The following is a 25220-nucleotide window of genomic DNA, read 5'->3' on the forward strand; positions in this document are numbered from 1 at the left end:
ATACATGCTACAGTTACAACTTGTGTTCAAATTATTTTCTGTGATCGGGACTGTAAATGTTTTAAGGGACACGTAAATCTGGTAGTCTTCTGGAGCCCAGAGAGGTAAGAATAGGTTGAGTTTCCATATTAAGTAGCCTGTGCTGTTTATTTCTACTGTTTTGACACTGTCCACTTTTAACCTTTTCCTTAAGCCTAACTGTACACTTAGTTATTATTGGGGAACAATCCCAAATATGAAGCATTCTGCTAAGCATTGCCTGTAAGAACTTCTGTCTTTCTATCAGTGTGGTCTCTTGAGGGTTTTCTCATTTATTTAATATTTTGGTGACTCTCCATTTAAATATATTTTCATGTCCTAGTTTTGCATCAGGTTTCACTGGAGGTATCCATTTTTTCTCAGTTACCCTTTGAAATGGAGGAGTAGGTAGTGGATTAACTACTCCCTTTCAAAAGAAGGACCATATAAAATAAAAAGAATGTATTGCTGTATTAATAAGTAATAATGGAATAAAGGAAAAATAATACTTTTCCTTTCAGAAAAGAACAAGCTATATATTGTGATGGAGTACTGTGATGGTGGAGATTTAATGAAGCGGATAAATATGCAGCATGGAGTGCTGTTTGACGAGGACCAGGTGAAAGAAGTTATCTTTAGAGGAAAGGACATATTATGTAAAACACGTGGTTTGAATTATCCAGTACTAGCTACTGTTTCTTTTCTAGCCTGTTAAAGTAATTTAATGTTTTAAAGAAACTTTGGTAATTTTAGTGGAAGTTTAGAGTTTGCTTTTTACACTGCTTCAAGATCTTAATTAATTCATTAGGAGTATTTTGATGCCATTTTTATCTCCCCTCCCTCCTATTGCTCCTTTCATTGTGGATGCACTTTTTCTTTGTATTAGTGTATTATGTATGCCTACTAAGCTATAAAGACTTTCTTTTACACGGTGTTTTAGAATTATGGGGGAATATCCTATATATGAATTCTTCATTTTTTTTATGTTGTTTGCATCATGGCATATTCTGCTTTATACTGAAGTCAATGGTAAATCTCTCATTCATTTCATTCGAGTCAAGACTTCTCTGATGCCATTTAAATTGTTAAGCCAGCACAGAGAAACAAGCCCAGATTTCTGACTGCTTTTGGACCATGTTCACATATATTTTATTTTGTAAATAGGAGAGTATGATAGGTGTTGCAATTCACAGAAACAGAATTTCCCACTATTCCTTACTTATTCCTTTTTTTTTTTTCCTAACTCTTAACTTTCTGAAGGACATTTTCTCTTATGTATTGGACTTAGTGTACTGAACTCTGAGGTTAATCATGTATAGTCTTCTACTTTTGCAGGTACTGAAAATTTACGTAGAAACTAGACTGATAGTATACCACCTGTTAGTGGAAATATACTCTAAAGCATAAAAGTGGGGGAAAAAAAAGAAGAATTTTTACTTCTTTTTTTTTTTTTTTTGCTTTAGTAGTAAAATAGGAACCCTGTAGTGTAGAAGTCAGTTGGAAATGAATTACTGTTTTTAAGATCCTATTGGGAGTCATAGTAGACGTAGAGAGAAAATGGGAGAAAATAAAGAGAGGACAAAACCATAGATCATGAAAACACAAAAGAGAGAACGAACACACACAAACCCCTTGACAATGAGACAGAATACTACGTATCCAAAGAAAGGCAAAGGATGTACAGACACAAGAATGGATGCGTGTACCTATAGAAACTAAATATACATCTGCCAATCAAGAAAGGAAAGCAAATTGCTCAATTTAACATAATGTTGTTAAAGTATCTTTATATTTTCAATTGTATGCCTAAGAAAGTCTCATTTGTGGCATCAGCCCTATTCAGGAAATCATCTGCTTAATGTGAAGCGTTACTAAATAGAAGATTATTACTTGAATCAAAGTCTTCCATGACCATCAATTTAACTAAATAGAGAAGCATATAAGCACATAGTCCTTTTGTTTCTGAATTAAGTCCAAAGGCCCTTATTCAATAAAACACATGTATATTTGAAGTTAAATATATGTTTAAGAGTTGTACTGGCTCAAGGATAAAGGATAAACCTGTATGCTTACTTATTATGCAAGTTTCTTCATAGCTCCCTTTCACACATTTCAGTCTTTCATTCTTTTTTTTCCTGTTTTTTTCTGGATCACATTCAGTAGGTCTACAAATATAACTGGGTGGTATGACTTCCACCACTGAGGATTAAGAAGACACTTCCCAATTCTCACTCATTTCTAAATAAAGGTTTAATATTCTTCTTGCCCTTTGACATGATTCTTCAGTCCTTGTTCAAGTATTCGTCCTGTCACAGTCAGTGAAAACTTGATGGGGATAAGGAAAATGGAGCAGGTATCTTATTTCCATTTGGTTTTGTGATATCACTAAAAAAGGAAAGAAAAAGTCTATAGCATTGATTTTAAAAATACTATTTTTTTTACTATTTTACATTGTATATGGTCTACATATTTTAGATTTTGTTGTTTATTTTATATATTTCAGTAAGATGTGCCACTGGACATTAGAGTTACACAAATTTATAGGTATCTGTTCCCTTTAACTTTCACCGCAGATTCTGAGTTGGTTTGTGCAGATCTCCTTGGGCTTGAAGCATATTCATGACAAGAAGATTTTACACAGAGATGTAAAAGCACAGGTAGTAAAACTGGTACTGGAGATGGTGTGATTTTGTCTTGTAAAAATATGCTTAATAAACTCTGTCTTGTTTCATTTTTGCGTACCAGTTTTGTTTTTATTTGCAGAACATTTTTCTTAGCAATAATGGAAAGGTAGCAAAACTTGGGGACTTTGGCATAGCAAGACAGTTGAACAGGTAAGCACTTTTTTTAATTAGTCTGTGACCTACACCAAATAGCACTGTTTATGAGTGTTCGGAATGCAACCTGCATGTGCAAATTGTTTGTGGATGATGCTTGTTCAGGAGGTCTGAGATACAAAAGGTCTGACACTACATTTTTTTCTGTTACCCTAAAACATACCATCTTGCATGAAACCACAGATGTATCTAGCCTAGTAACTGGACTTCTGTTATGTATAGGATGTAGGGTGGGGAAGGCCTAGTCTTGCCCTATTCTCTGTGGAACTGACATAAAGAGATTCTGGAGGCACAGCTCCCGCTCTTGCAGCTGTCACTTCTGGTGCCTCATAAAACAGAGAGTGAAAAGTCTTAAAAACTCGGGAAAGTGTAAGAAAAGAGTTTGTACAGAGTTTCTTCGTATGTCCTCTCAGACTGTGTTTATATTAATTTTTAAAAAAAGGCCAGAACCCACTCTCAGCCTGAGAGTAAATTGCATGGCATGGCATGGCTTGGATCCATATGGCTAAACTCTGTTCTCCCAAAGAGGCTGACCTTATATTTACTGATTTTGGGGACAAGATTGGCCTATCCTGTATAGTTGCTGGGTGTTGTCTAGAAGAGTGCTTTTTGGTGTGGCCAAAACATGTCAGGGGGCATGCTAACAACAGGACAATGCTTGAATTTGATCTCTTTTTGAGCTGCCTCATTATCTTTGACCTTGGCAGGATATTGCAGCAAAGAAGGTCCACAAGTTAATTAAGTATTGTGTGAAAAGGTAATTTCCTCTGTTGATCATTTTGCAGATTGTCCCTCCAGTATCAGTTCTTCTCAGTTGCTTTGTACTCCACCTGCTGCAACCACTTGTCAAAACTTTTCCTATCCCTAAATTAAGTCAATGTAAGTTTAACCGTATTTCACAACATCAGTAAAGAGAACAGATAACTTAAACCAACATAGACAATTTGGTCATTCTCTTCAGATGTACTTAGAACTGTGTACCTTTAGTACCTTTATGCATTCTTCACATGGACATACAGCTCATGTAATTTCCGTCAAGGCCCCATCAGATTGGCTTTGGATTTAGGCCTGCATAACCTTGCAAGTTCAGTGGTGCCTGAGAGCTAGGAAGTCTTGCTGAGACGTGAACTATATTGGATTAGCATGTTTGGATAGTGTTATGGTTTGAGAAGCCCATAACAATTTATTATTGTTTAGACAATCATTCTATCACATGACCCCTCCCCACCCAGGAAAGGGAATCAGGAAAAACAAGGAGACCCGGGAGCTGAAGTATAAAGAGATTTAATAGAATAAGATTAGATAATTAACAGCACTAAAGAACCAATACTGATCCTGACACCAATTCAGAATATGCAAAGATTATACTCAGCCCATTCTATCAGTAGGAAGCTGTGTGCTCCCAGCAGTGGACAGCAAATATCAGACACTGCGAGCACTATGGCTTCAGGAGGAAGGGAAGGCCTCAGGAGTCTGGCACCAGGGCACGAAGTTCTCAGGATGGTAGCCATCAAGGGAGAGAGAGAACTTTGCAGCAAACTTTCTAATTTATAGTGAATGTGACGTTGATGATATGACATAATCCTGTTGGCCAGCTTGGGTCAAGTGCCCGGGTCTCACTCCTCCTCATCCCTGCACCTGGCTAGCTAGAAAACACTGAGACCTTGAAACCCACACACCATGGCTGGCTGTAAAGTAAATATTTTCACAAATTCAGACACTGGAGTCTTCTAAAAATGCAGTCTTCCGAAGTATTAGAAGAGAAATTAGTCCTGTATCGCTCAAACCAGGACAGATAGTTTCTCGATCCAAGCCTGCTCATCTCCAGGGATATGCAATGTCACTGTTCTAGCTGCAGTCTCTGCTACCTCTTGTACCTTTGTGGTGTGTTCTTCCGTGGAGCATAGACCCACTGTCAGTGCCTTGACTCTCCACATGTAAACTACTTAGGCAGAAAGTGTCTACCTTCAGAAGTGTTCTGGGGATAATTGCTTTAAGGATTGCTCCTACATGGCAGAATAGTACATAGCAGATAGAAAGTAAACCTCAGAATTTGAATGTTCAAGTACAGACATTTTAAAGAGTATTTAATAGGCTTATATGACAATATAATTGGAAGTTGATAGTACTTTTCCTCCTTTAACAAGTGAATTAAGTATCTCAGGCGCTCTTTTCCTCCTCCCCTGGGGTATTTTCATCTCTGTTCATGCCGTTTCACAAAGGCATTTTCATCTCTGTCCGCCAAAACACAAGATAGTGTCCAATACTTTTACTTGCAGTTAGGTGTCTGTGGCACCTCTGACACTCAGACTTCATATACTCTATAAAGAGTGTAACTTACAGCTTTACTGACATCTAGTATAGACTGAGAAGAGTCACACTCTGTGAATGCCTGTTTCTTCCCACTGATTTCCCTGTGACTCTTGAACACATCCACAGAGTAGATATCTGAAAGCAAGTGAAATGAATCCAACTGGTGCTGTTTGGCTACACCTTCACAAGTCAGCACCAAAGATGGAACTAGAATTCGTTTATTCCTCCTTTAGTTTCATGACAGCACTTACTCCTTCCACTGTTTCTGGCTTGTATGACTGACTGTCACCTCCCATGTTGTTACTTCAATCAGTATGCCAGAGACTTCTAATATTTTGCAGTGGTTTTGACAGCTTTCAGAATTCTTTGTTAATGATAAACATTCCTTGAAAATGTTGATTACAATGCTGGTGAAAAGTGGGGGAAAGAGAATTCTTGTGCTCTGTTGAAGTGCAAACACTCTCCACTATTAAAATAGTTGGTCGTTTTTACACAGAACTGGGAAATGCTTCAGTTTTTCTTGGGGTGTTCCATTATTCGAGTATTTGGAGAGCAGAAATAACATCCCCCACAGGCTTTTCACTTGGGACAGACGAGCGTCTAGTTCAATTGCTTGTAAACTTTTTCAGTGTGTAAGCCTTTTTGTTCATTGTGTTTCATTAGCACTATGGAGTTTGCCCATACCTGTGTAGGGACCCCCTATTATCTGTCACCTGAGATCTGTGAAAATCGACCATATAACAATAAAACGTAAGTCTCTGTCTTTCCTTCATATCCTTGTGTGTGAGCATGCAAGCACAAGAGAACTTATTTTAGTAATATCATGGTTTAAATCAGCATTTCTGCAGGGCACCAGGAATTTCTTATGTGTCACCTTTTGTGAAGTTTTGTATTATTGTGTACAATAATTAGGTGCATCGATTGTGTACAACAGCTATGCTATGCTATGCTATAGAACACCGTCAGTTGTATTTTGACCCACAGTGTCCAGAGTAAAGCAATCATGAAGTTGTTGTGATTCATCTACAGGCTTAACATAGTTATATTTTTTGTTTTTTATAAAATTACTTGTACTTTAAACTTAAAATTTAATCTTATTCCTTTTTAATGTGTCTTGTTAGTAGTGGCATGAAATGTAAAATAAATTATTTTTCCTTTGCTTTATCTAGTTCTCCATCAAGTACTAAAAGTCTCTCTGTGTTTCCAATATGTAATAACCAATGCAAGTATGGATCATTTCAATTCCAAGTTTATGAATTTTTTATACACTCATTTGTGATGTATAAAAATACACTAAAATGAAAGCTGCTAGGTTGGCAATTCTGAAACTTTGCAGTAGCCACCTGCAGGAAAGACAAATAGGTCTGACAATTGTAAAGGCTCACTCAGGCTGAACAAAAAATAACAGATGAGAAGCACTGAAAAGCCAGAAGCCGAGCGGGCTCGACCCCCTTTTCTGGAGCCTGGACTAGTATCTCAGCTCTAAGGTGTTATTCACACAAGTTTACTCCCTTACGGTCTCCTTAACTATCAAGTCAGCCAGAGATAGCTTTGGCGTTCATCCTGCTAGGAATATTAAGCAGGCATTCTTTATGTCATGTGATAATGATAGTACCTAGTTAGGTATCATAGAAACATTGGTACCACAACTAAAAAGAAATTTCTAGTTGTTCTTTTCAGTGCATCTTAAGAAAAATTAAAAGTTGCACCATTATCAGTCTGTAATGGAATACTGTTAATAAATGTGAGAGCTGAGAAGAGGTACTGATTACATGTATGAAATTATTATAGTCCTTTCCCTGAAACTTTAATTACTTTTTATTCACAGAGATATTTGGTCTCTTGGCTGTGTGCTTTATGAGCTATGTGCACTAAAGCATCCTGTAAGTACCGTATAATCAGATCATTATCATATTATTTAAAAAGATAGTGGACAGTCTGGAAAAACTCTAGTAATAATAGTATTCATAGTCATCAGCTAGAATTATTTTCAGATTATTTATTGGTATTAAAGAATGACTGCTAGTGTTTAATTTTTCATATAGTGTCTTTGTGCATACTAAAATACAATGTATTATGTTGTATTTCTATGACATATATATGTGTGTATGTATACACTCATCAAACATATATTTACTCTTTAATAGTACTAAACCTTTTCAAAAGGCAGATGAACAGTGGAGACAATTAAAGCCAAACTTCAATGTTAGGCTTTGGGCATATAATTTTACTGATTTCTATTTGAAAATACCAATATATACTTACTAAAGAGTTTGAAACCCACATTTCCCCAGAAAGCAGTTTGAGTCCTCAGAAGCATTTTCCTAAAGGTTTCATTTTGTTTGGAAGCATCTTCATGACAGAAAATAACTGAGATGATAGCATCTTCACGAAGCTGTGGTGTCCTCAGCCTGATCTAAGCTGAGTTCTAAGGAGAACGTGGCCAGAAAATACAATCAGAGTGTGCTTATATTCATTTTCCACAGCAAACTATGGTTAGCAAGAAAGGATTTATGATGAGGCAGCATAGTACAGGGCTTCTGTCAGCAAGTACCTTTTTTCAAGTTGAGATGTCTAGTCCGTCCTTTCCAACAAGCAGTACTTACTGTCCTCTTTTTACTGTTTTCATTTGTTAAGTTTGAAGGCAACAGTTTGCACCAGCTGGTGCTGAAGATCTGCAACGGACGTTTTCACCCAGTGTCTCCCAACTATTCATATGATCTGAGGATATTAATTTCGCAATTGTTCAAAATATCTCCAAGAGATCGACCATCTATCAATTCTATTCTAAGGAAGCCCTTCTTGCAGAAGCTGGTTCTCAGGTATTTGCCCTCTGAGGTAAGTGCCTGTACGGTTGCTTGCTGAGAGAAAAATATGTGTCAAAGTAGTGTAAACAGCTCTATCAGATACCTTTTTTCTTATAGATAGCACAGGAAGAACTGAGTCACACTGTGGTACATAAAAAAAGGCCTTCACCATCACAGTCTGGAGCCAAGCTGATACAAGGTAATGATAATAATATTGCTGAACATCAGTTCTACACTAACATTTGTTAGTTATGATACGCATGATGGCTGTAACTTTGTGCAGCAGTCTTTATTGCACATTTGGATACAAGAGTTTTGCACAGTTAAAAATAATAAGAGGAGAGAACTCCAGCAGCAGAAGCATTCAGCCTAGACAGGGCATCACTGTCCTGTTCAGGAAAAGACAACTTTAAGATCAGCTCATTAGCAACATTCAGCTAGAAAAGCTGCCAAAGGACAGTGCTGAAACATTAGTCTTAGAGAATTTACAAAACTGAGAGGCTTTGGTCTAGGTGCAGTTTAGGTCTGTCACATGAAAAACATCCTTATTTAATTTTGCCAAGCAATATGCGAAAATGCAAAAATCTTGCAAAATGTACTGCATGGTATTTTATGAAATAATAAAAATGTACTTTGCAAAATATTGTAAATTAGATTAAATTGTGAGAGACAGCAAACTATTTGGATTTAGTGCTCATTGATAGATCAGATTATGTATGCACATTCTTAGAAAACATGAGTGAGACTAACTGGTATCTCTATATGAACATCTGGCATGTTTCTAGCAGCATAACCTTTTCCCAGTTTTATATTCTTCAGTATATCATAAATATTCCTTAAATTTACTTCTGGAAGTGTTAAAGTAGTTTAAACAAATTTGTGAAAATAAACCTATGTAGTTCTTTAACTACACCATGGACTTTTTTTTTCCCCAAAAAAAAAGTTCTTCAGTAGTGTAGTGTCCTGGTTTCAGCTGGGGATAGAGTTTTCTTCCTAGTAGATGCTGGGTTTTGAATTTAATATGAGAATAATGTTGATTACACATATTGGTTTAGTTGTTGCTAAGTAATGATTATATTAAGTCAAGGACTTTTTCAGCTTCCCATAGAAACCGATAGGGGGCATAGGCAGGACAAGTTGGCCAGAGGAATATTTCTATACCATGCTCAGTATATAAATTTGGGTTGGCTGGGAGGCAGGGATCTGCAATTGATGCTCGGGACGGGCAGGGCAATGGATCATCAGGTGGTGAGGAATTGTATTGCATCACTGATTTTGTATATGCTTCTACCATCATCATCATTATTATTATTATTATTATTATTATTATTATTATTATTATTATTATTATATTCTATTAAACTGTGTTTATCTCAACCCACGAGGTTTTTTTTCCCTTTTTCTCCCTCTCCTCCGTATCCTATGGGGGGGTAACTGGGGAAGGAGGAGTGAGTGAACAGCTGCATGCTCCTAGTTGCTGGCTGGGGATACACCACTACATGTAGGAACCCAGGTTATTTTGGAAATGACTTTCAATGAGATTTATCTGCCTTCAGGACTAATGCAATTTGGACAGAGGCACCTGAACACCTAAATCACTTAGGCATTTTAAAAAGTATCTATGGTCATGTACTCATAATTTTCATATATTTTATCTCCCAGACATGATACTCTCACAGTCGTTACTCAGGAAAGATTTAAAACTCACCTAGAAACTACTTAATCCTAGCAAGGACACTACTTTTCATTATTGCAGCTAAGGTTTTTGCAGAATACTGACTTGACAGAACTGGAATGGTATGAACTTGTATTCTCCTACTTTGGGAACTGATAAAATAAATTTTTCACTTTTCAGCCCTTCTTTCCGAATTTCACAAGTACTACAACATTGTCTAGAGATTTGTATAATACCAAGGGCTAGGTTTGGAAGGGAAATACCTAAGCAGGTAGACAGCTAGCCTCTAATGAAATCTGAGCCTAAGAATCAGACCTTCTGTTTTCTGTTCTTGACACTAGCATGAAATCAGCATTCTAGTTTATAGAGGTCTGTCTCCCTTTTATTCAGTATTCTTTGCAAAATTTATAAGATCCACTTTACATGACTGTGACAAATGATAATGTCTTCAAAAGCATGTCATTCTAAGAATGAAAGGCAGAATACCTAGGAAGTGTGAAGTATGGTGATGATGGTGATGACGATGCAAGGATGTAAGGAGTGTTTGTTCGCCCAACCTGTCAGTGTGTGGTGTATGCACACTACTATGCTTTGCAACTACGTGATCATTAATCATGTAGAGAGCACAGAATGTAACCTTTTAATCTTTTATTGTCAAAAAGCATATAAATTTCAAAAATGGAGAGTCCAGGACCAAGTTTTTCCAGAGTTTGGAATGGTGGTGCCTGTCAAGAAACAGGAATTTTTTCAAAGAAATGAATGGAAACCTCCTTCAAGAGGGCAACAACCTATTTTTCAGGTACTGTGCATCTGCATTCTCATAATATTTAATCATCTTCAGGCAAATTCCTGTTCATAGAAAAGATCCTTTAAAAGGCCTCATTAAGATGTATTACATTATTAAATTTAGCTTAATGCCTACACTAAGTCAGTAGAGAAAGTTAAGTACTCCTAAAGCCTCAGAAGAGGTGTTTTAGAAAGCCTAAGAAGGAAATACTGAATTGAGGCTGCTTCAGTATAGTCCTTTATGACAGGCATGCTTTGCGTTTACCTTTTACACAAAGGCAAATAAACTCCGTGTTTGCATTTTTGCTATAGAAGCAAATACACTGATCCTCTTACCTCAAACCTTCTGAGAGCCCATTGATGGGCAAAACCACTGGCACTCACTGCCCTTGTCTCGGATACTATTACAACAAACTGGGATCAAGCCCTACAGCAGAAAGCCTCAGTTCTTCACAACCACTTGTGTCCCTCACTCATTTTCCACCTCCTTCTTTCCTCAGGCTGGATATCAACTGCATGCTGTGTCCAGCCTCTTGGCATCACTTGTTACCTTTATGTTTATCTTCAAAGGAGAGTAGTACTGCCTTGGGTCCTGGTGAACACAGAGCAAAGCATGTGTAGGATTTGGGAGCTCCCGGCAGTAATTGCACATTGCAGTTATGGTAGATTAGCTGGTGGTAAGGAATGCGGAATTCCCAGAACTGCATCCATCAAGCAGTCACTTACACTACCTATGGATAATACTGGCCCTGTGCAGAATATAAGACTTAGTTTTCCTCATAGTTACGTTTGTGCATATCCAGTGCAAATCCAGAGATGAATTAAGTTAGGAAAGTTTTCTTCCGCTCTGCGCTGCTGTAATCAGAGGCAGAATTTTGTCCATAGTATTTTCATCTACGAGACATGCTCTAATATTAACATTGGGTAAGTTCCCACATTTTTTCGGCATCCAAATGAAGCAAACAGTTTGCAGGGTTGCAGAGATACTTGCATAGTTTCATACTTCAAATGTATTGCTTCAGAATTCACAGAATCACTGTCACTGGGCACTGCTGGAAAGAGCCTGGCTCCGCCCCCTTTGCACCCTCCCTTCAGGTATCTGTATGCACTGATAAGATCCCACCTAAGCCTACTCTAGGCTAAACAGTCCGAGCTCTTTCAGCCTTTCCTCGTATGAGAAGTGGTCCAGTCCCTTAATCATCTTTGTGGCACTTCATTGAACTCTCTCCAGTATGTTCATTTCTCTCTTGTACTGGGGAGCTCATAATCGGACATGGTCCTCCAGGTGCAGCCTCACCAGTGCTGAGTAGAGGGGAAGGATCATCTCCCTTGACCTGCTGGGAATACTTTATCTAATGCAGGCCAGGATATCATTCACCTTCTTTGCAGCAAGAACACATTGTTTGCTAATGGTTAACTTGGTGTCCACCAGGATCCCATTTTCTGCCAAGCTGCTTTCCAGATGTGTGGCCCCCTTTATGTACTGGTACACGGTGTAGGACTTTTCACTTCCCATAGTTGAACTGCATGAAGTTCCTGTCATCCCATTTCTCCAGTGGGTTGAGGTCCCTCTAGATGACAGCAGAATCCTCTGGGGTATCAGCCACTCCTAGTTTGGTATTATCGGCAAACTTGCTGAGGGTGCACTCTGCCCCGTGGTCCCCGATCTTCCAGATCATCAGTGAAGATGTTGAACAGGATTGGACCCAGTACTGCCCCCTGGGGTGCACTGCTAGTTACTGGCCTCCAACTAGGCTTCGTAGTATGATCACCACCCCCTGGGTCCAGCCATTTATCCAGTTTTCAATCCACTTCACTGTCTGCTCATCCAGCCCATACTTTATCATCTTCTCTATGAGGATCTTTAAGGCCAACAGTGTCAAAAGCCTCCCTGAGGGCAATATCCACTGCTCTCCCCTTGTCTACCAAGCCGGTCATTTCATTGTAGAAGGTTATGGGGTTGGCCAAGCATGACTTCCCCTTGGTGAATCCACGCTGACTATTCCTGATGATTTTCTTGTCCCTCATGTGCCTGGAAATGGTTTCGAGGATTAGTTGTTCTGTCACCTTAGTGGGCATTAAGGTGAAGCTGACCAGCCTGTAGTTCCCTGGGTCCTCCTTCCTGCCCTTTTTGAAGATGAGTGACATTTGCTTTCCCCAGTTCTTCTCCCAGTCACTGCTATGATTAATCAAAGATAGTAGAGAGTGACTTTGCAATAGCATCTGTGAGCTCCCTGAGTACTTGTGAGTGCATCCTATCAGTTCAGTCTGCTTATGTATTCTCTAAACTGATCCGTTTCCACCAAGGGTATGACATCTTTGCTCCAGACTTTCCCCCTGGTTGCAGGGGCCTGAGATTCCTGAATGCCGGTCTTGCTAGTAAAGACTGAGACAAAGAAGGCATTCAGTACCTCAGCCTTTTCCATGGCCTGTGTCACCAGGGCACCTGCTTCACTGGTCACAGTTCTCAATCCTCTTACATTTATTTAGATGACCTGATTTGTTCTCCATATTGCTTGGGATTGCCATTCTTCTGGATACCATACTGTACAACTTACTTCAATGAGGGACAAGAGTGTAAAACTTGTTTCAATGAGGGACATTATTGGCAGTGGAAAATTTTCTTCTTATATGGATATGAATTTATATTCCACTGTAATCTGAACTATAACATAGGTAGATGAGCCTATTTTCACTGCTTCTTAGGAGGAAAACAAGGAGGAATAGTTAATGTATTTACCATCTATGGAAGGGATATTTAGATGCTTTTTAGTTTATGTAAGAAAATAGGCAAAATTCAGAATTTTTCTCATACACTATATAGTCTCCCACCATGGAAAAGTTTGTGAATGCCTTACCACACTTATATCATGCAGCGGCAGCTAGACAATCGTCTTCTCTCCATTGTTCTTATGACAAATGGAAAAGACAGTCTTGTCACAAAGTAGAAATACAGGGATATTTCATCACACTAAGGACTTTGAGAAATGAAAGGGAAGCTCCCACAGGCACATAATCAAAGAGATGGTGAAATGAAGTAGCACAGTGCTCCCCTGAAAGCAGCAGTCAATGTATATACTGCCCAAAAGTACATCCCAGGTTCCTCTTGCTCTCACATGTCAAAATGAGACGCTCCTGGAATTAATTCAGTGCTTTAGGCTTCAGAACAATGAAGTGACTCTAGGGCAATGACAGTACAGAGTACAAAGCCCCATGCTGATTGACTTGCACAACAATATGCTGTGCTGCTTAATGACAAAAGTTGATGGAACAGGGGAAAAGGAAAAGATGATGGAAAGATTACATAAGCCCTGAGAAGTTAGGAAGTTTCTGAGTCACATCTGAAAGGATCTGGAAAACTTACACAAACTATACTGTAGACAGTCTATATTACCATGCAACTCAGACTGGGGGGAAGGACAGGAAGTTAATTCAGACTTGTACTGTTACAAATGAGAACAGGGAAATTAACCTCCTTTATTATATTTTCAGCCACAGACCTCCAGATTTCAGATGGCAGAAAGGCCAGAAAGCATTAGAGTACATGGCCATTATGGTCATTACTATGATAAGCTTGACAACTTGCAGAGGAAAGCTAATGCACATTATGACCTTTCTCGTATCAGCCAAAGAGTTAAGGAATACTATAAACTAAAAGGACAAGTTGCACCTCCACCCCCAACATCCGACTGGTAAACTTTTCTCTATTTATTAGTGGTGAACTGTCATGCATATTCTGAATTATCAGCCTTCCCAATTAGGTAACACTGGACATGACTCATTCAGTATAATTCCGTCTCTGCTTGGTCTTTGATAATTTTTTTACATAAATTTATTGCACAACAGCATAATTCTGTTCCTGTCTGTCCAGAAATTCCTTCTGAGTGTATTGTCCTGATGTTTTACATTTCATTGTCAAAATGTCTCCCAAATATCAGCATTTTATTGAGTGAGAAATAAAACACAGGGTTTCTGATTATATCAAGGATAAACACTATTGTTTCTTCCAACCAGGGTCAGAATGATAGAAAGACCAAAAACAGTTCTCCACTTGAGGAAACAGAGTGGGAGGAAGGCCATGAAAATGTGGAGGGTTTTTTCCTGCAGAGCTTATATTTTGATTTCAGATATAAAGACCCTTTCTCCAGCAGTTTGTTTACTTCAAAGCCTTTCTCTTACAAAGTAGAGGTGCAACCTTTTTATTACTTTAGGGATTGCCTGTCCATTCCATGATTGGCCATTTTAGGTGTGGATGATCTTTGAAAACCTTGAGAAAGGAAGGTAAGGAATTTTTAATACTGCCTACTTTGTGATCCTTCCTTAAGGTTGACTGAATCATTAATTTTCATTCCATGACGGCAGTGTTTAGAATGTTTCAGTTAAGGATCATCATCTTTAGAACATCTTGTCTGAGCTGTGCTTCTAGTGCCTTATTTAAGGACAAGGTCAATTCAGTTTGGCTCCCTGGGACATGAGTGGATTCTGAAGGGAGGAAGTTAAATTAATAGAAATTGGGGAGCTTACAAGTGACTGCTGGTTATTTTATACCGAAAAAAAAGAGGTAAATGTTTAGAAACCACAAAACTACATAAATACAAAGTTAGGCTGATTGATAGAATTAGGCACAGAGGAGAAAGGAAATGGAAAAGTTGCTGAATGTACAACTTCCATTCTGACAATTTTCACTTATTTTGAGGATCAGGAAAAACAACTTTACTTTCATTAACACTTTCACGTTCTATTTATCAAATAAAGGGTAGAGAAGGACTTTGCTGCACTCTTCCGAAGGCTAATGTAACTGAAATCATAGGAAGGGGAATGCCTGAAGTGGATATGTTTTCTTTTTGTTATTTTATTGTTGTTCCATATTTATACATATTTTATCCATATTTATATATTCATGTAGTACAAAGAAACATCTGTTTGTCATATGTGATAGAACCTACAGAGAATTATTTGTGCAGAAGATAGCAGAGTCTGTGAAATAAAATATAGTATATGAACATTGCTTTCTTCTCTCAGGCCTGCAGAATATCTTCAAAGGTGTTTCGAAGCCCAACAGTACAAGATTAAAGTGGAAAAACAGCTGGTAAGTAAATATTGAATCATAAAATAAAATCTGTAAAAGAAGCTGAATGAAAATCTGAAAGATGAACTGTTGTCTTTCTAACAGCAAACTGTAACATGGACAGGTAGAAAGTTCCGCTCTAATGAATTTCTTGATCTGCTCAAAGGCTGAGAGAGCTGGGACTCTATAGCCTGGAGAAGAGAAGGCTGAGGGGAGACCTTATTATTGCTTACAAATATCTAAAGGGTGGGTTGAAGGAGGACGGAGCCAGACTCTTCTCGGTGGTTCCCAGTGACAGGATGAGGGGCAATGGGCACAAGTTGGAACATAGGAGGTCCTGTTCCAATACACGGAAAAACTTCTTTACAGTTCGGGTGACAGAGCACTGGCACAGGCTGCCCAGGGAGGTTGTGGAGTCTCCTTCTCTGGAGATTTTCAAAACCTGCCTGGATGCAGTCCTGAGTAACATGCTGTAGGCAATCCTGCTTTAGCAGGGGAGTTGGACTAGATGATCTCTAGAGGTCCCTTCCAACTCTGAAAATTCTGTGATTCTGTGATTCTGTGCAATGCTCATCTTGAGGTTTTATTTTCTAATACAAAACTGTAGCGATGTAAAATTCTGCTATAACTTTCTCCTCCAAAAATATACACTTGCCTTACTACGCTCTTCAGTGGAACAGGGAGAGTGATCTAGTGAGCACTGAACGAAAGGATTCTAAATGAAAATTCCTTTGCTCTGGGATTTATTTGTACATCCATAGGGACTGCGACCATCCTCTGCTGACCCATATCATGACCAAATAGAGCAGCAAAAAATAAAGGAAGAACATCTCAAAAACCATCAGCAGGACATGTCTAGAAAAAATGAAATGAAAGAACAGGTAAATGAAATATCTTCTTTAAGACAGCTGATTAAAGCTGTCTTCTTACACTCCTTAACAATAGTATTCTTTACATAAGAATTGATTCTTTTCAATCTGACCACTACGAAAATATAAGCTTTTTTCATCTGGTTCCATCTTACATAAACTGGTGAGGACTTGCACAAAAGCTGATATCCATAATAATTCCATAAACCATGGCCTTTTTTTTTTGATTTCACTTCTGCTAGGATTAGAGTTAGATCACTGAACAAGCTAATGTTGGAGGACAACCGATCCGAGCATTTACAAGTCAGAGAAAACAGCCATGCATGCATTATTCATGTATGTATATTCATTGTTCAGAAGTCATACTATGACTTGTAGAACGTGATATAATAGTATGTGATGCATACTACTTCCCTGGTACATTAAAACTTTTGGAGATTATTTTATACAGAGACAATATACTTTTCTGGTTTTGCTTTTGGGTGACAGGAAAAAAACTGATACTTCTTTCTTACATGAACACATATAAAGACATTTAATCTTTCTATCTTTGATTTATAAAAATATGCCAGAGTAAATATGAATGTATTAGCTTTTACATAACGGTCAGAATTTGGAATAAGAACATACTCATCGTGTACACATTCTTCGGAGACTGTTGCTGTTTAGTTCCACAAAGCCTGTACTAAATATACCAAAAAATTAAACTTTACAGATTTGTCTGTTTGTAACATGGGCAAATTGGGATAGACTCACACTAGAAGAGATATCCTTAACACAAAAATTATCTTTTGGCGAAATTTGAAGTTTTAGCTCCAAAGCATAGGAATGTTGAAGCTTCTCCAAGAAAAGATTACCAGGTTTTGTTTCGTTTTGGGGAGCAGGTTGCAATACAATAAATATTACATGATTTTTTGTCCTCCTAATTTTTGGATTGCAACCTTAGCGTCGTTACTGAGACAGTTCTTAGGTTATTCTTGGAATTAGCTGGTTTAGATATAATTTTACAGAAAAGCTAGAATGAAATAGTCAGAAAAACATCAAAAAGGTTGAAGTCTGGAAGAGTTATAACTCCAAAATGTCCTCTAATAGGAAGTATCAAGCAATTTTTAGAATTGGTAGTAGAGGACACTGATCCCTTTTTCTCGTATATACACTCTTTGATATCCATAGAATATTTTGTTTAGCTAGAGTTATTTCAGTATGTATTTCTAATACACATGTTACTGTTTTTTAATAGGAGTACCTGAAACAATTGCAGAAAATTCGTGAAGAATACCACAGTGATATAAAAGAATTGAGATTTAGAGCAGGAGTACTCCAGGTAACAAAGCTCAAACATGCACACAGTCATATTTGCTTTTTCTTTTTTAAGCTAGTGCACTTAACTAGCAATTGAAATAAAAATTTAATAAAAATGTTCCCTAGGAGAATCAAAAAATACAAGATAAAACCTATCTTGTGAGGCAAGGGGAGGCTGAGGACCAGTCTGAAACCAAAGATACAGCTGGAACAGGAGAAGAATCACTTCAGGTATCAGTACCATCTCTCACTCTAAACAGAACTTTTTATGCAAGTCTTACATGGTCTTTGATTCACTATTTGTGAGAAACCTGAAAAATGGTAAAGCTTAAATCTCACCTGATGCTTGCACTGTATGTGAAAGTCTCCCTAGGTTCCCTTCATGGAACAGTCTGGAAAGTTTCTTTGGCTGAGTCTTGACTTGTTTCGGTAATTCTTTTTCATCTGTAAATACTAGGATGTACTTTTACTTAATGTCTTTTTGTGGTATATTTCTTTTCCTTGCTTTCTGAGTGAAGTAAAGAAGAAGCTACTCACAGTGCAAATCTTTATGAGAATTCTGTGCAGAAGGTACCACAATTCATGACAGCCCAGAGTAGCACTGTGTGGGAAGTTAGAACCCAGTTTCATGTGGAGTTCTTACTTAAACAAAAATTTGGGAGAAGTGGGAGGAAGAGGCAGAGCCAATGCTTTCCAGCTACAATACTCCTCCACCTCTTTCTCATCAAATACTATCAAAGCAGCTACTGGAATGGAGTTTCAGAATTGTTCCACTTTTACTTTGCAATATTGGCATTTTGAACACCAGAGGAGATTTCCAGACCGTGTGAGTTCTGCAGCAAGAAGTCCGCTTTTTAAGTGAAATGAATGCCTCAATTTATGAAAATTCGTCTCCATGTGCAAATTCCCAGCCTATTCTGAAGGGAACACAGCCCTGATCTAGCTACTAGGATTCTTCAGTCAGGATGTGGTGTAGGACTTGAACTGCTTAGTACAATTCCATATAAACTGGTGACAAACATTGCAGCCCTATTGCAGCTGGAATTTGGGCCAAACCTGCCAATATCAGTAGGATTCTCTTCAGTGATTTTCATGGATCCTGGATCTGGCTTTTACTAAAATGAATTCACACATCACTTGATGGGATAAAGTAGGTTATAGGCAGCCAGAGCTATGATAGGACAGAAATTATATTCCCAGTGGTTTAATGGGACATGCATGATAATGAAAAAGAAACACTAGATTTTGCACCTGCTTGATGTCACCTCAGTTCGTGGGCACTCCATCTACTGGAGAAACTGCATAGATATTTTAAAAAAGTAAAGTGGTTTCAACTGATGTTGAGGACGTGCCCTAATTGCAGCAGATCACTGGAGGAGCTGCATACAATTATTTACTTTACTTTTATCTGGTTCTAACATAGGACATAGGAATATGAAAAGGAGTAATTAAGTATTTTTTAGATGTTACCAGAAAACAAGTTACTATGAAACATGGCTATACTTTCTACAGGCATAGGTTTCCATTATAATCTTGATTTTCATCACTTTCAAAGTTTTCCAGAATGAAATCACCCTGATTTCATCTTGCACGTGATTATAAAAAATAAAATACATATTATTTATTTCCTGATACAGTATGGTATCCTCCAAACATAGGTTTTTGAAAAATCAGAAGTTTGCACTTTATGCAAGGTTTCCTATTTTTTCTTTTTGCCAGATAAGCCTGAATTATGTCTTTTAGTATTAGACTCTAGATAAAGCAACAAATGGAATATTCTTACAGATATATATACAAGGAAATCAGTCACTACATTTACTACTTAAACAAGTCTTTTTTTACAGGGTATACACATATTCCGGTTCTAAAGAGTGTATTTTAAAGTTGGGGTTTTTTTTCTCCTTCCAGGTCACGGAAGAAAACTTCAAACAAGTCAGACTCCAGGATAGGCCAGACCAAAAAATCTTAGAAAAGAAATGTAATGCAAAGGTATCCATCCTTATTGTTGTATTTTTTTTCCATTTCTTCTTTCATCTTTACATTTCAAATGATTGCGTTATCACGGTAGCTCTGGAAATCAAGTTGTATGAGAGTCAATTAAGAGTGCTGGTCTAATGTTTGTTAAAAGTTTATGTGAGAAGATAGAATTAATAAGAAAATAAATGAGCTTTTCTGATCATTTGAGGGAGAATCCCTTTAGATATTCCCAGGCAGTAATCAATCCCTATCTACTCATCTTTATATCAAACTGCGTTAGTAGTGTATGGGAACTCAGGTTTACTCAAAGTTTAAGTGAAGTCAAGTCAGGCTGCTGATTTTTTAACATTTTGTTATAAAACCTTTTTTTCAACAGTGCCTTTTAAATTGTAAAAGGGGATGGGGATGGAATAGAAATGCATGTAAGATATCAGGAAGGTTTCTGACCATAAGATCATTGTAAAGTGGACTAAAGGTTTTTTTGTGAAATACTGCACAAAAGCAGTACAGTGTTCAAATTTTAAGACTGGTTGAGAACCAGCTGTAAGAACCAACTCTGTGTATTGCAAGGATTTGAATTAAATGATTATCAAAGACACCTTTCGTTAAAATCAAAACTGGATGCAATTGTTTGAAAATATCCATAAACTATATTGAGAATTCTATTTTTGTCCAATTTATGTGACTTTGATCTTGTTAAATAGAAGAAAAATATTGTTAAATAAATCTAATTTTCAATAGAAGAATAATTTTCAAGTTTTTGTTCCATATAAACTGTGCACATTAAATTGAATGTTTTTATTTAATAAAATAAATTAATGAAGTTTGTGAATTTTCTTTAGGGAGGAGTAAAGTTTGAAATTAATTTAGATGCATGTGTTCCTGAGGAAGACAGCATTCAAGAAGCGGAGGTATGTTGTAGTTATAGTCAAAGCATTTACATTAGTAATCTGAAATCATGACAGTAGCTCCATGATCTGAGGTTTGTTTCCATTACCATCATCCTCGACCTTTGTTATAGTGAAGCTTCCTATTGAGGATTTGTTGACATATTGTATATATCTGACCTTCTTCAAGAGGATAATTGCTTAGAAGAAAATTGAATGATATCTGGATCAATCTTTCACATGGTAGAAGATGAAGGAGTGCAGATACTTACATTTTGTAAATTGGGCTTGAGGTGAAGAACTCGTCTCACAATTGGGTTAGTCTGCAAATGCCGGATTTAATTTGTAAATTGTTTTAGTACATTTACGTTTCTTTTCACTAGTATTGTATCACAAAGCGAGAATAATACTGTGATGAACCAGCTGTTATTTAGAAAAAAGTTCAAGTGAAACTATAGACAACTTTATGTGATTTCATTTATTAAAGTGACATTTGTGGCTGATCAACATGTAATAACTACCTATTAAGATTTTTATTAGTATATTAGAATTTTTAAAATATTTGTAACAGCAACATTGAAAATATAATTTCTTTCTAGTATATATGGTCTTAATTGATAAAGCACTATTTTGTCCTTGCATTTTTTCACATCTGTGGAGAGCCCCATACAGCCCTTTGATACACAAATCACAACGTGATTTTTTAGTTCTGCTGCTTCACTTTTTGTTACATGATTTTCCTGTACAAACATAAGAATGGCGGGCAAAGACAGTAAAATGAGAAGTGATTAGTTATTGTTCCATATTTGTTTTTTCTTTCCAGAGTAACCCATTGTATTTTCAGGGACAAGATCAACTCAGTGAGACTTTAACTTTTGTGGATGGTGAGAGTCTAAAGGAGAAATTGGTGGAAGTTTATGAAGATCATGTGGACAGAGCTTTGGAAGAACTATATGGATACCAAGCAGGTATTTCTTGGGGAAATGCAATGTTGAGTATTAATCCTGAAAGTTACATAGGAGTTAGGTAACTTCAGTAAGTCCAGGCTATAGCAAGTTTATCTGATGAGCTCTCTCTTTATATCACATAATATTATAATCCCACTGAAATCTACCTAAAACAAATGAAATAACTTTGCTTCCTTTTTTTTCTTCTCCTTAGAGTCCAATGACATAGATGATACAAAAGGAAACAGAAAACATTGGCAAGCTGGAGCCCCTCAGACACTACTGAATTTTTTAGCTGATGCTGATGTCACATCTGTATGTCCTACTATGGTAGAAGATGAACTCGGTAAGAAAGTTTTGTTTTTCAGTGAAAGTAGGCAGCTGCTAAAATTCAGCCAGACTACTTACAGACCTTTGCCAGAACAATTCCATACCAGAACGTGCACATGGTCTGGCAGGCTTTTAATTGGAGGACTTAGTAATAACTGAGGTTATTGTATGTGTTAAACCATAGAATGCAGTCATCGTTTTCCCCTCTGTCTAATATTGCAATCACGTTGTGCTGCTCACACATATTATGTGGGCTGCATCTTATGAATCACTGTGGCCTGGGTAACAACAGCTAAAACCACCAGTCTGTGCAACTAATCAACACCACTTTCTCGGGCCTTGAGTTGATGACACACAAGCACTAGGGCAGTCACTTGCCAACGCTGTCCCAGAGTGTGGTGGAGTTCTGGTTTCCCACTCCTCACACTAGTGTTGCTACACAGTCACAAGTGCATCCTCTCACAGGTGTGGCTGTGGTGATGCTCCTTTTCAGAAGATGCTAATTGCTAGGTTTCTTGCAGTACTAGTGCATGTATTCCCAGGCAACCAGGTATCTGGTTGCTGCAAACAAGATGCTTTTACAGCATTCCAGCATTCCCAACACCCCAGAACATGGGAAATAACCCGAAGAGTTGGCATAGACAGTGAAGACGAAGCAGAAAATGTTTAATACGCCACTTCTTGTTCAGTATGCTTTAGATGAAAGAGCATAGGGCGCAAAAGAAACAGGAACTTCTTTGAAGCTTTTTCATTCCCGGGAAGCCAAGTTTGAGAACAAGGACTGGTCGATGAAGCTGCACCTGTCTATTCCAGACTTAATAAGCAGTTACTTGAGTATTAAAACTGGTGTTAGAAATTTTTAGTGATAAATAGTCTAAACTATTTTTTCTCTACAGTATTGATCAGTCAAATATTTTTTAAAAATTCATGAATATTCCACAAAGGAAAAAAAAACATGGGCTCCAACATTACCCAAAAGGAAGAAATCAATGTCAAGACTAGAAAGTCTGAATCTGACAAAAGACAGTGCCAAGCTACAGTCATGCTTTAGTGATCTGAGAACCTTGCTGTTCTTCAGCTGACCATACTGTTCTGCCTGAAGACCGGGAAAGAGGAAGCAGTGGAAACAAACACCACCAGGGACACTCCTGAACATCTTAGCAAATCCAAAGCTGTCTAATGATTCCTTAATCTGTCTTGAAGAAATAGATAGGATGTTTGTTACTATAAATTCTGCAAGTTTTTCTTTAGTGTATTATTTCTTCTACCGTTGTCAGAGGGTCTGTGATGAGAACCAACATTTTGAAGCAGTTGGCAAACCAGAAAAACATGGGCAGCCTGTCCCAGCAGCCACTGCTCTGTCCTGTAGCAGTGAAAGGCCTCTTTCAGGATGCTGCTGTTTTCAGTAGCAGGGAAAAGAGCAAGCCCTTTTTACTGGCTATTACTTTCATATGTAATGCTTTCCTTTGCTTGGGTAAATGGAGGTAAGCTACTCCTGCCAGCAAGTTGGCAGGTACCACAAGCCTGGATCTAGCCCCTGCAACTGTTGAAGAACCCTGTAAAAAGCATTTATACAAATACATGTATTTCTGTAGAACAGCTGTAAATTGTAGTACATGATGGCTTAAACTACAGTGGTGACTTTACAACATGGTCCATGCTGATACAGCTGACACTGAAATTGATTCAAACTCACTTATACTGCAGCGCACTTTCCTAAAGTAACAGACTGTTTTAAAAATGACATTTACTTTGCCTCAACATTGTTAGCTAAAAAGCCAGAGTATTTTCCACAGAAAGATGCTGTAAATGTAACCAGATGTTGTGGGTTTTTATTTACAATTTTATTTACTCTTTTAAAACTGCCCCATCCTGAAGGCTAAGCCAGCTAAATGTACCAGCTACAGTCCTCCTAAGACTAGCTTTATTGCTCACACATTTAAAAAAACCAACAAACCAAAATTAAATTCAAACCACTTTCCACTCATGTCAGCAGTTCATAGAGCCAAAGCAAGAATAAGTCATGCAGGTATTCTAATTGCTGTTGCTTTTATCAGTTACATTTATTAAAATATGGCACATTCTCAACACCCAGTCCTGCTCTGCCACTCAAGCTGACATTATGGTGCACAGTGTTACCCAAACTGACAGATTTCTGTTGGATCACATGCAGAATTTTAGTCTTTATACTAAAACAAGGACTCTTAGCATTGTTCTCCCACGTTCAGGTTAGGGTTGCCCTTCAGTCTTTGAAAGTGAGCATTTTTAGGTAACCATAGCTACATCCAAATAGTAATTGTCAGTCTTCCCCTAACAGTACTCTAAGTTTTCCACTGAAAATGCAGACTCCTGTATTGGGAACTTAAACTTATTAACATCAGATTGCCTTTCTTACTTAACTTTATAGTCCTTTGATTATGGTCTACAAACACACTGGGTTCTACAAAGCAGAAGTTACAAACCACTGACTGAAATGTGTGAGCGAGAATAACGTAAGCATGGTGTTTACATTGTTGTAATTTGAACAACAAAAAAAATCAAGCATTTACTTATTTGCTATTACTTTACATACACTTTTCTAGTTAGCAAATATACAAATAAAGGAACATTTCTCTTCCTTTGCAGAAGGGAGATTGATGATGTTGCCTCCAAAAGAAAACAAGGAAGATGATTCAGAAACATACTCTGCTGTTGCTGTTGATGAAGGCAGACATGAGCCAAGATCAGATGATGAAGACACGTAAGTCAAGCACATCAGAAGAAAAATCCACACAATTGAACAGTTTTCATGAAATGACAGGTTGCGTTGCCTCAAGCTTTTCTTCTGTTCTTTTAAATTCATAAATGAAGCAAACTTGTTTTACAGTTTGCTAATTTAACTTTTAATTCTGTAATTTGATATTTCACACGTCAATGCTCTCATTAAAAATGTTATGCACAAATATTACCATGGCTTTGCAGCTCCTGTTCTCTTACCTTTTAAATAAATACAGGTAGACTATCTCATGGAGAAAGAAGAAAGTTTGCATTATGTGTGTTGCTTGTATATTCTTTATAAAGTGTTTAAAAAAAATCTCAAAGACCTTGAAAGGAGAAAGGCTTATAATGAATATATATTTAATTAATATAATTACCTTGTTTTACTTTACAGAAATTTCGAAGATTCTGAAGATGAACTCAGACATGAGCTGGAGGAATCTCTGGAAAAAGTGGCAACTTTTCCAGCAGAGAGAACCATGGAGTCTCCCATCCTTTCAACAAATAAAGGTCAAACAGATGAAGAAAAGATGAATTTACCTCGCAAACTACTTGGAAAATCTGGTGATGATTTAGAATATAACCATGGGTCATTTAGTGTTGACACACATAATGAAAAAGGCAAGCAGGAAGCAAGAGCTACCTAG

General features: G+C 37.5%; 1 protein-coding gene across 1 annotated transcript in view; it reads left to right on the top strand.

Annotated features, from left to right (window-relative positions):
- Positions 1 to 25220, top strand: part of NEK5 (NIMA-related kinase 5) — a 27729-nt gene extending 2509 nt beyond the window's left edge. Inside the window, exons 3-23 of the mRNA XM_009882384.1 lie at positions 540 to 637; positions 2592 to 2675; positions 2782 to 2852; positions 5832 to 5918; positions 6997 to 7051; positions 7806 to 8006; positions 8102 to 8174; positions 10313 to 10449; positions 13929 to 14128; positions 15459 to 15525; positions 16266 to 16385; positions 17614 to 17697; positions 17802 to 17906; positions 19584 to 19664; positions 20495 to 20563; positions 21384 to 21507; positions 21701 to 21832; positions 22579 to 22618; positions 22919 to 23036; positions 24480 to 24556; positions 24968 to 25220. Of these exons, the coding sequence (XP_009880686.1) occupies positions 540 to 637; positions 2592 to 2675; positions 2782 to 2852; positions 5832 to 5918; positions 6997 to 7051; positions 7806 to 8006; positions 8102 to 8174; positions 10313 to 10449; positions 13929 to 14128; positions 15459 to 15525; positions 16266 to 16385; positions 17614 to 17697; positions 17802 to 17906; positions 19584 to 19664; positions 20495 to 20563; positions 21384 to 21507; positions 21701 to 21832; positions 22579 to 22618; positions 22919 to 23036; positions 24480 to 24556; positions 24968 to 25220 (2276 nt within the window). The remainder of the gene's footprint in view (positions 1 to 539; positions 638 to 2591; positions 2676 to 2781; positions 2853 to 5831; positions 5919 to 6996; positions 7052 to 7805; positions 8007 to 8101; positions 8175 to 10312; positions 10450 to 13928; positions 14129 to 15458; positions 15526 to 16265; positions 16386 to 17613; positions 17698 to 17801; positions 17907 to 19583; positions 19665 to 20494; positions 20564 to 21383; positions 21508 to 21700; positions 21833 to 22578; positions 22619 to 22918; positions 23037 to 24479; positions 24557 to 24967) is intronic.

This window comes from Charadrius vociferus, unplaced genomic scaffold, assembly GCF_000708025.1.
Source record: "Charadrius vociferus isolate BGI_N301 unplaced genomic scaffold, ASM70802v2 scaffold263, whole genome shotgun sequence".
Taxonomy (NCBI): domain Eukaryota; kingdom Metazoa; phylum Chordata; class Aves; order Charadriiformes; family Charadriidae; genus Charadrius; species Charadrius vociferus.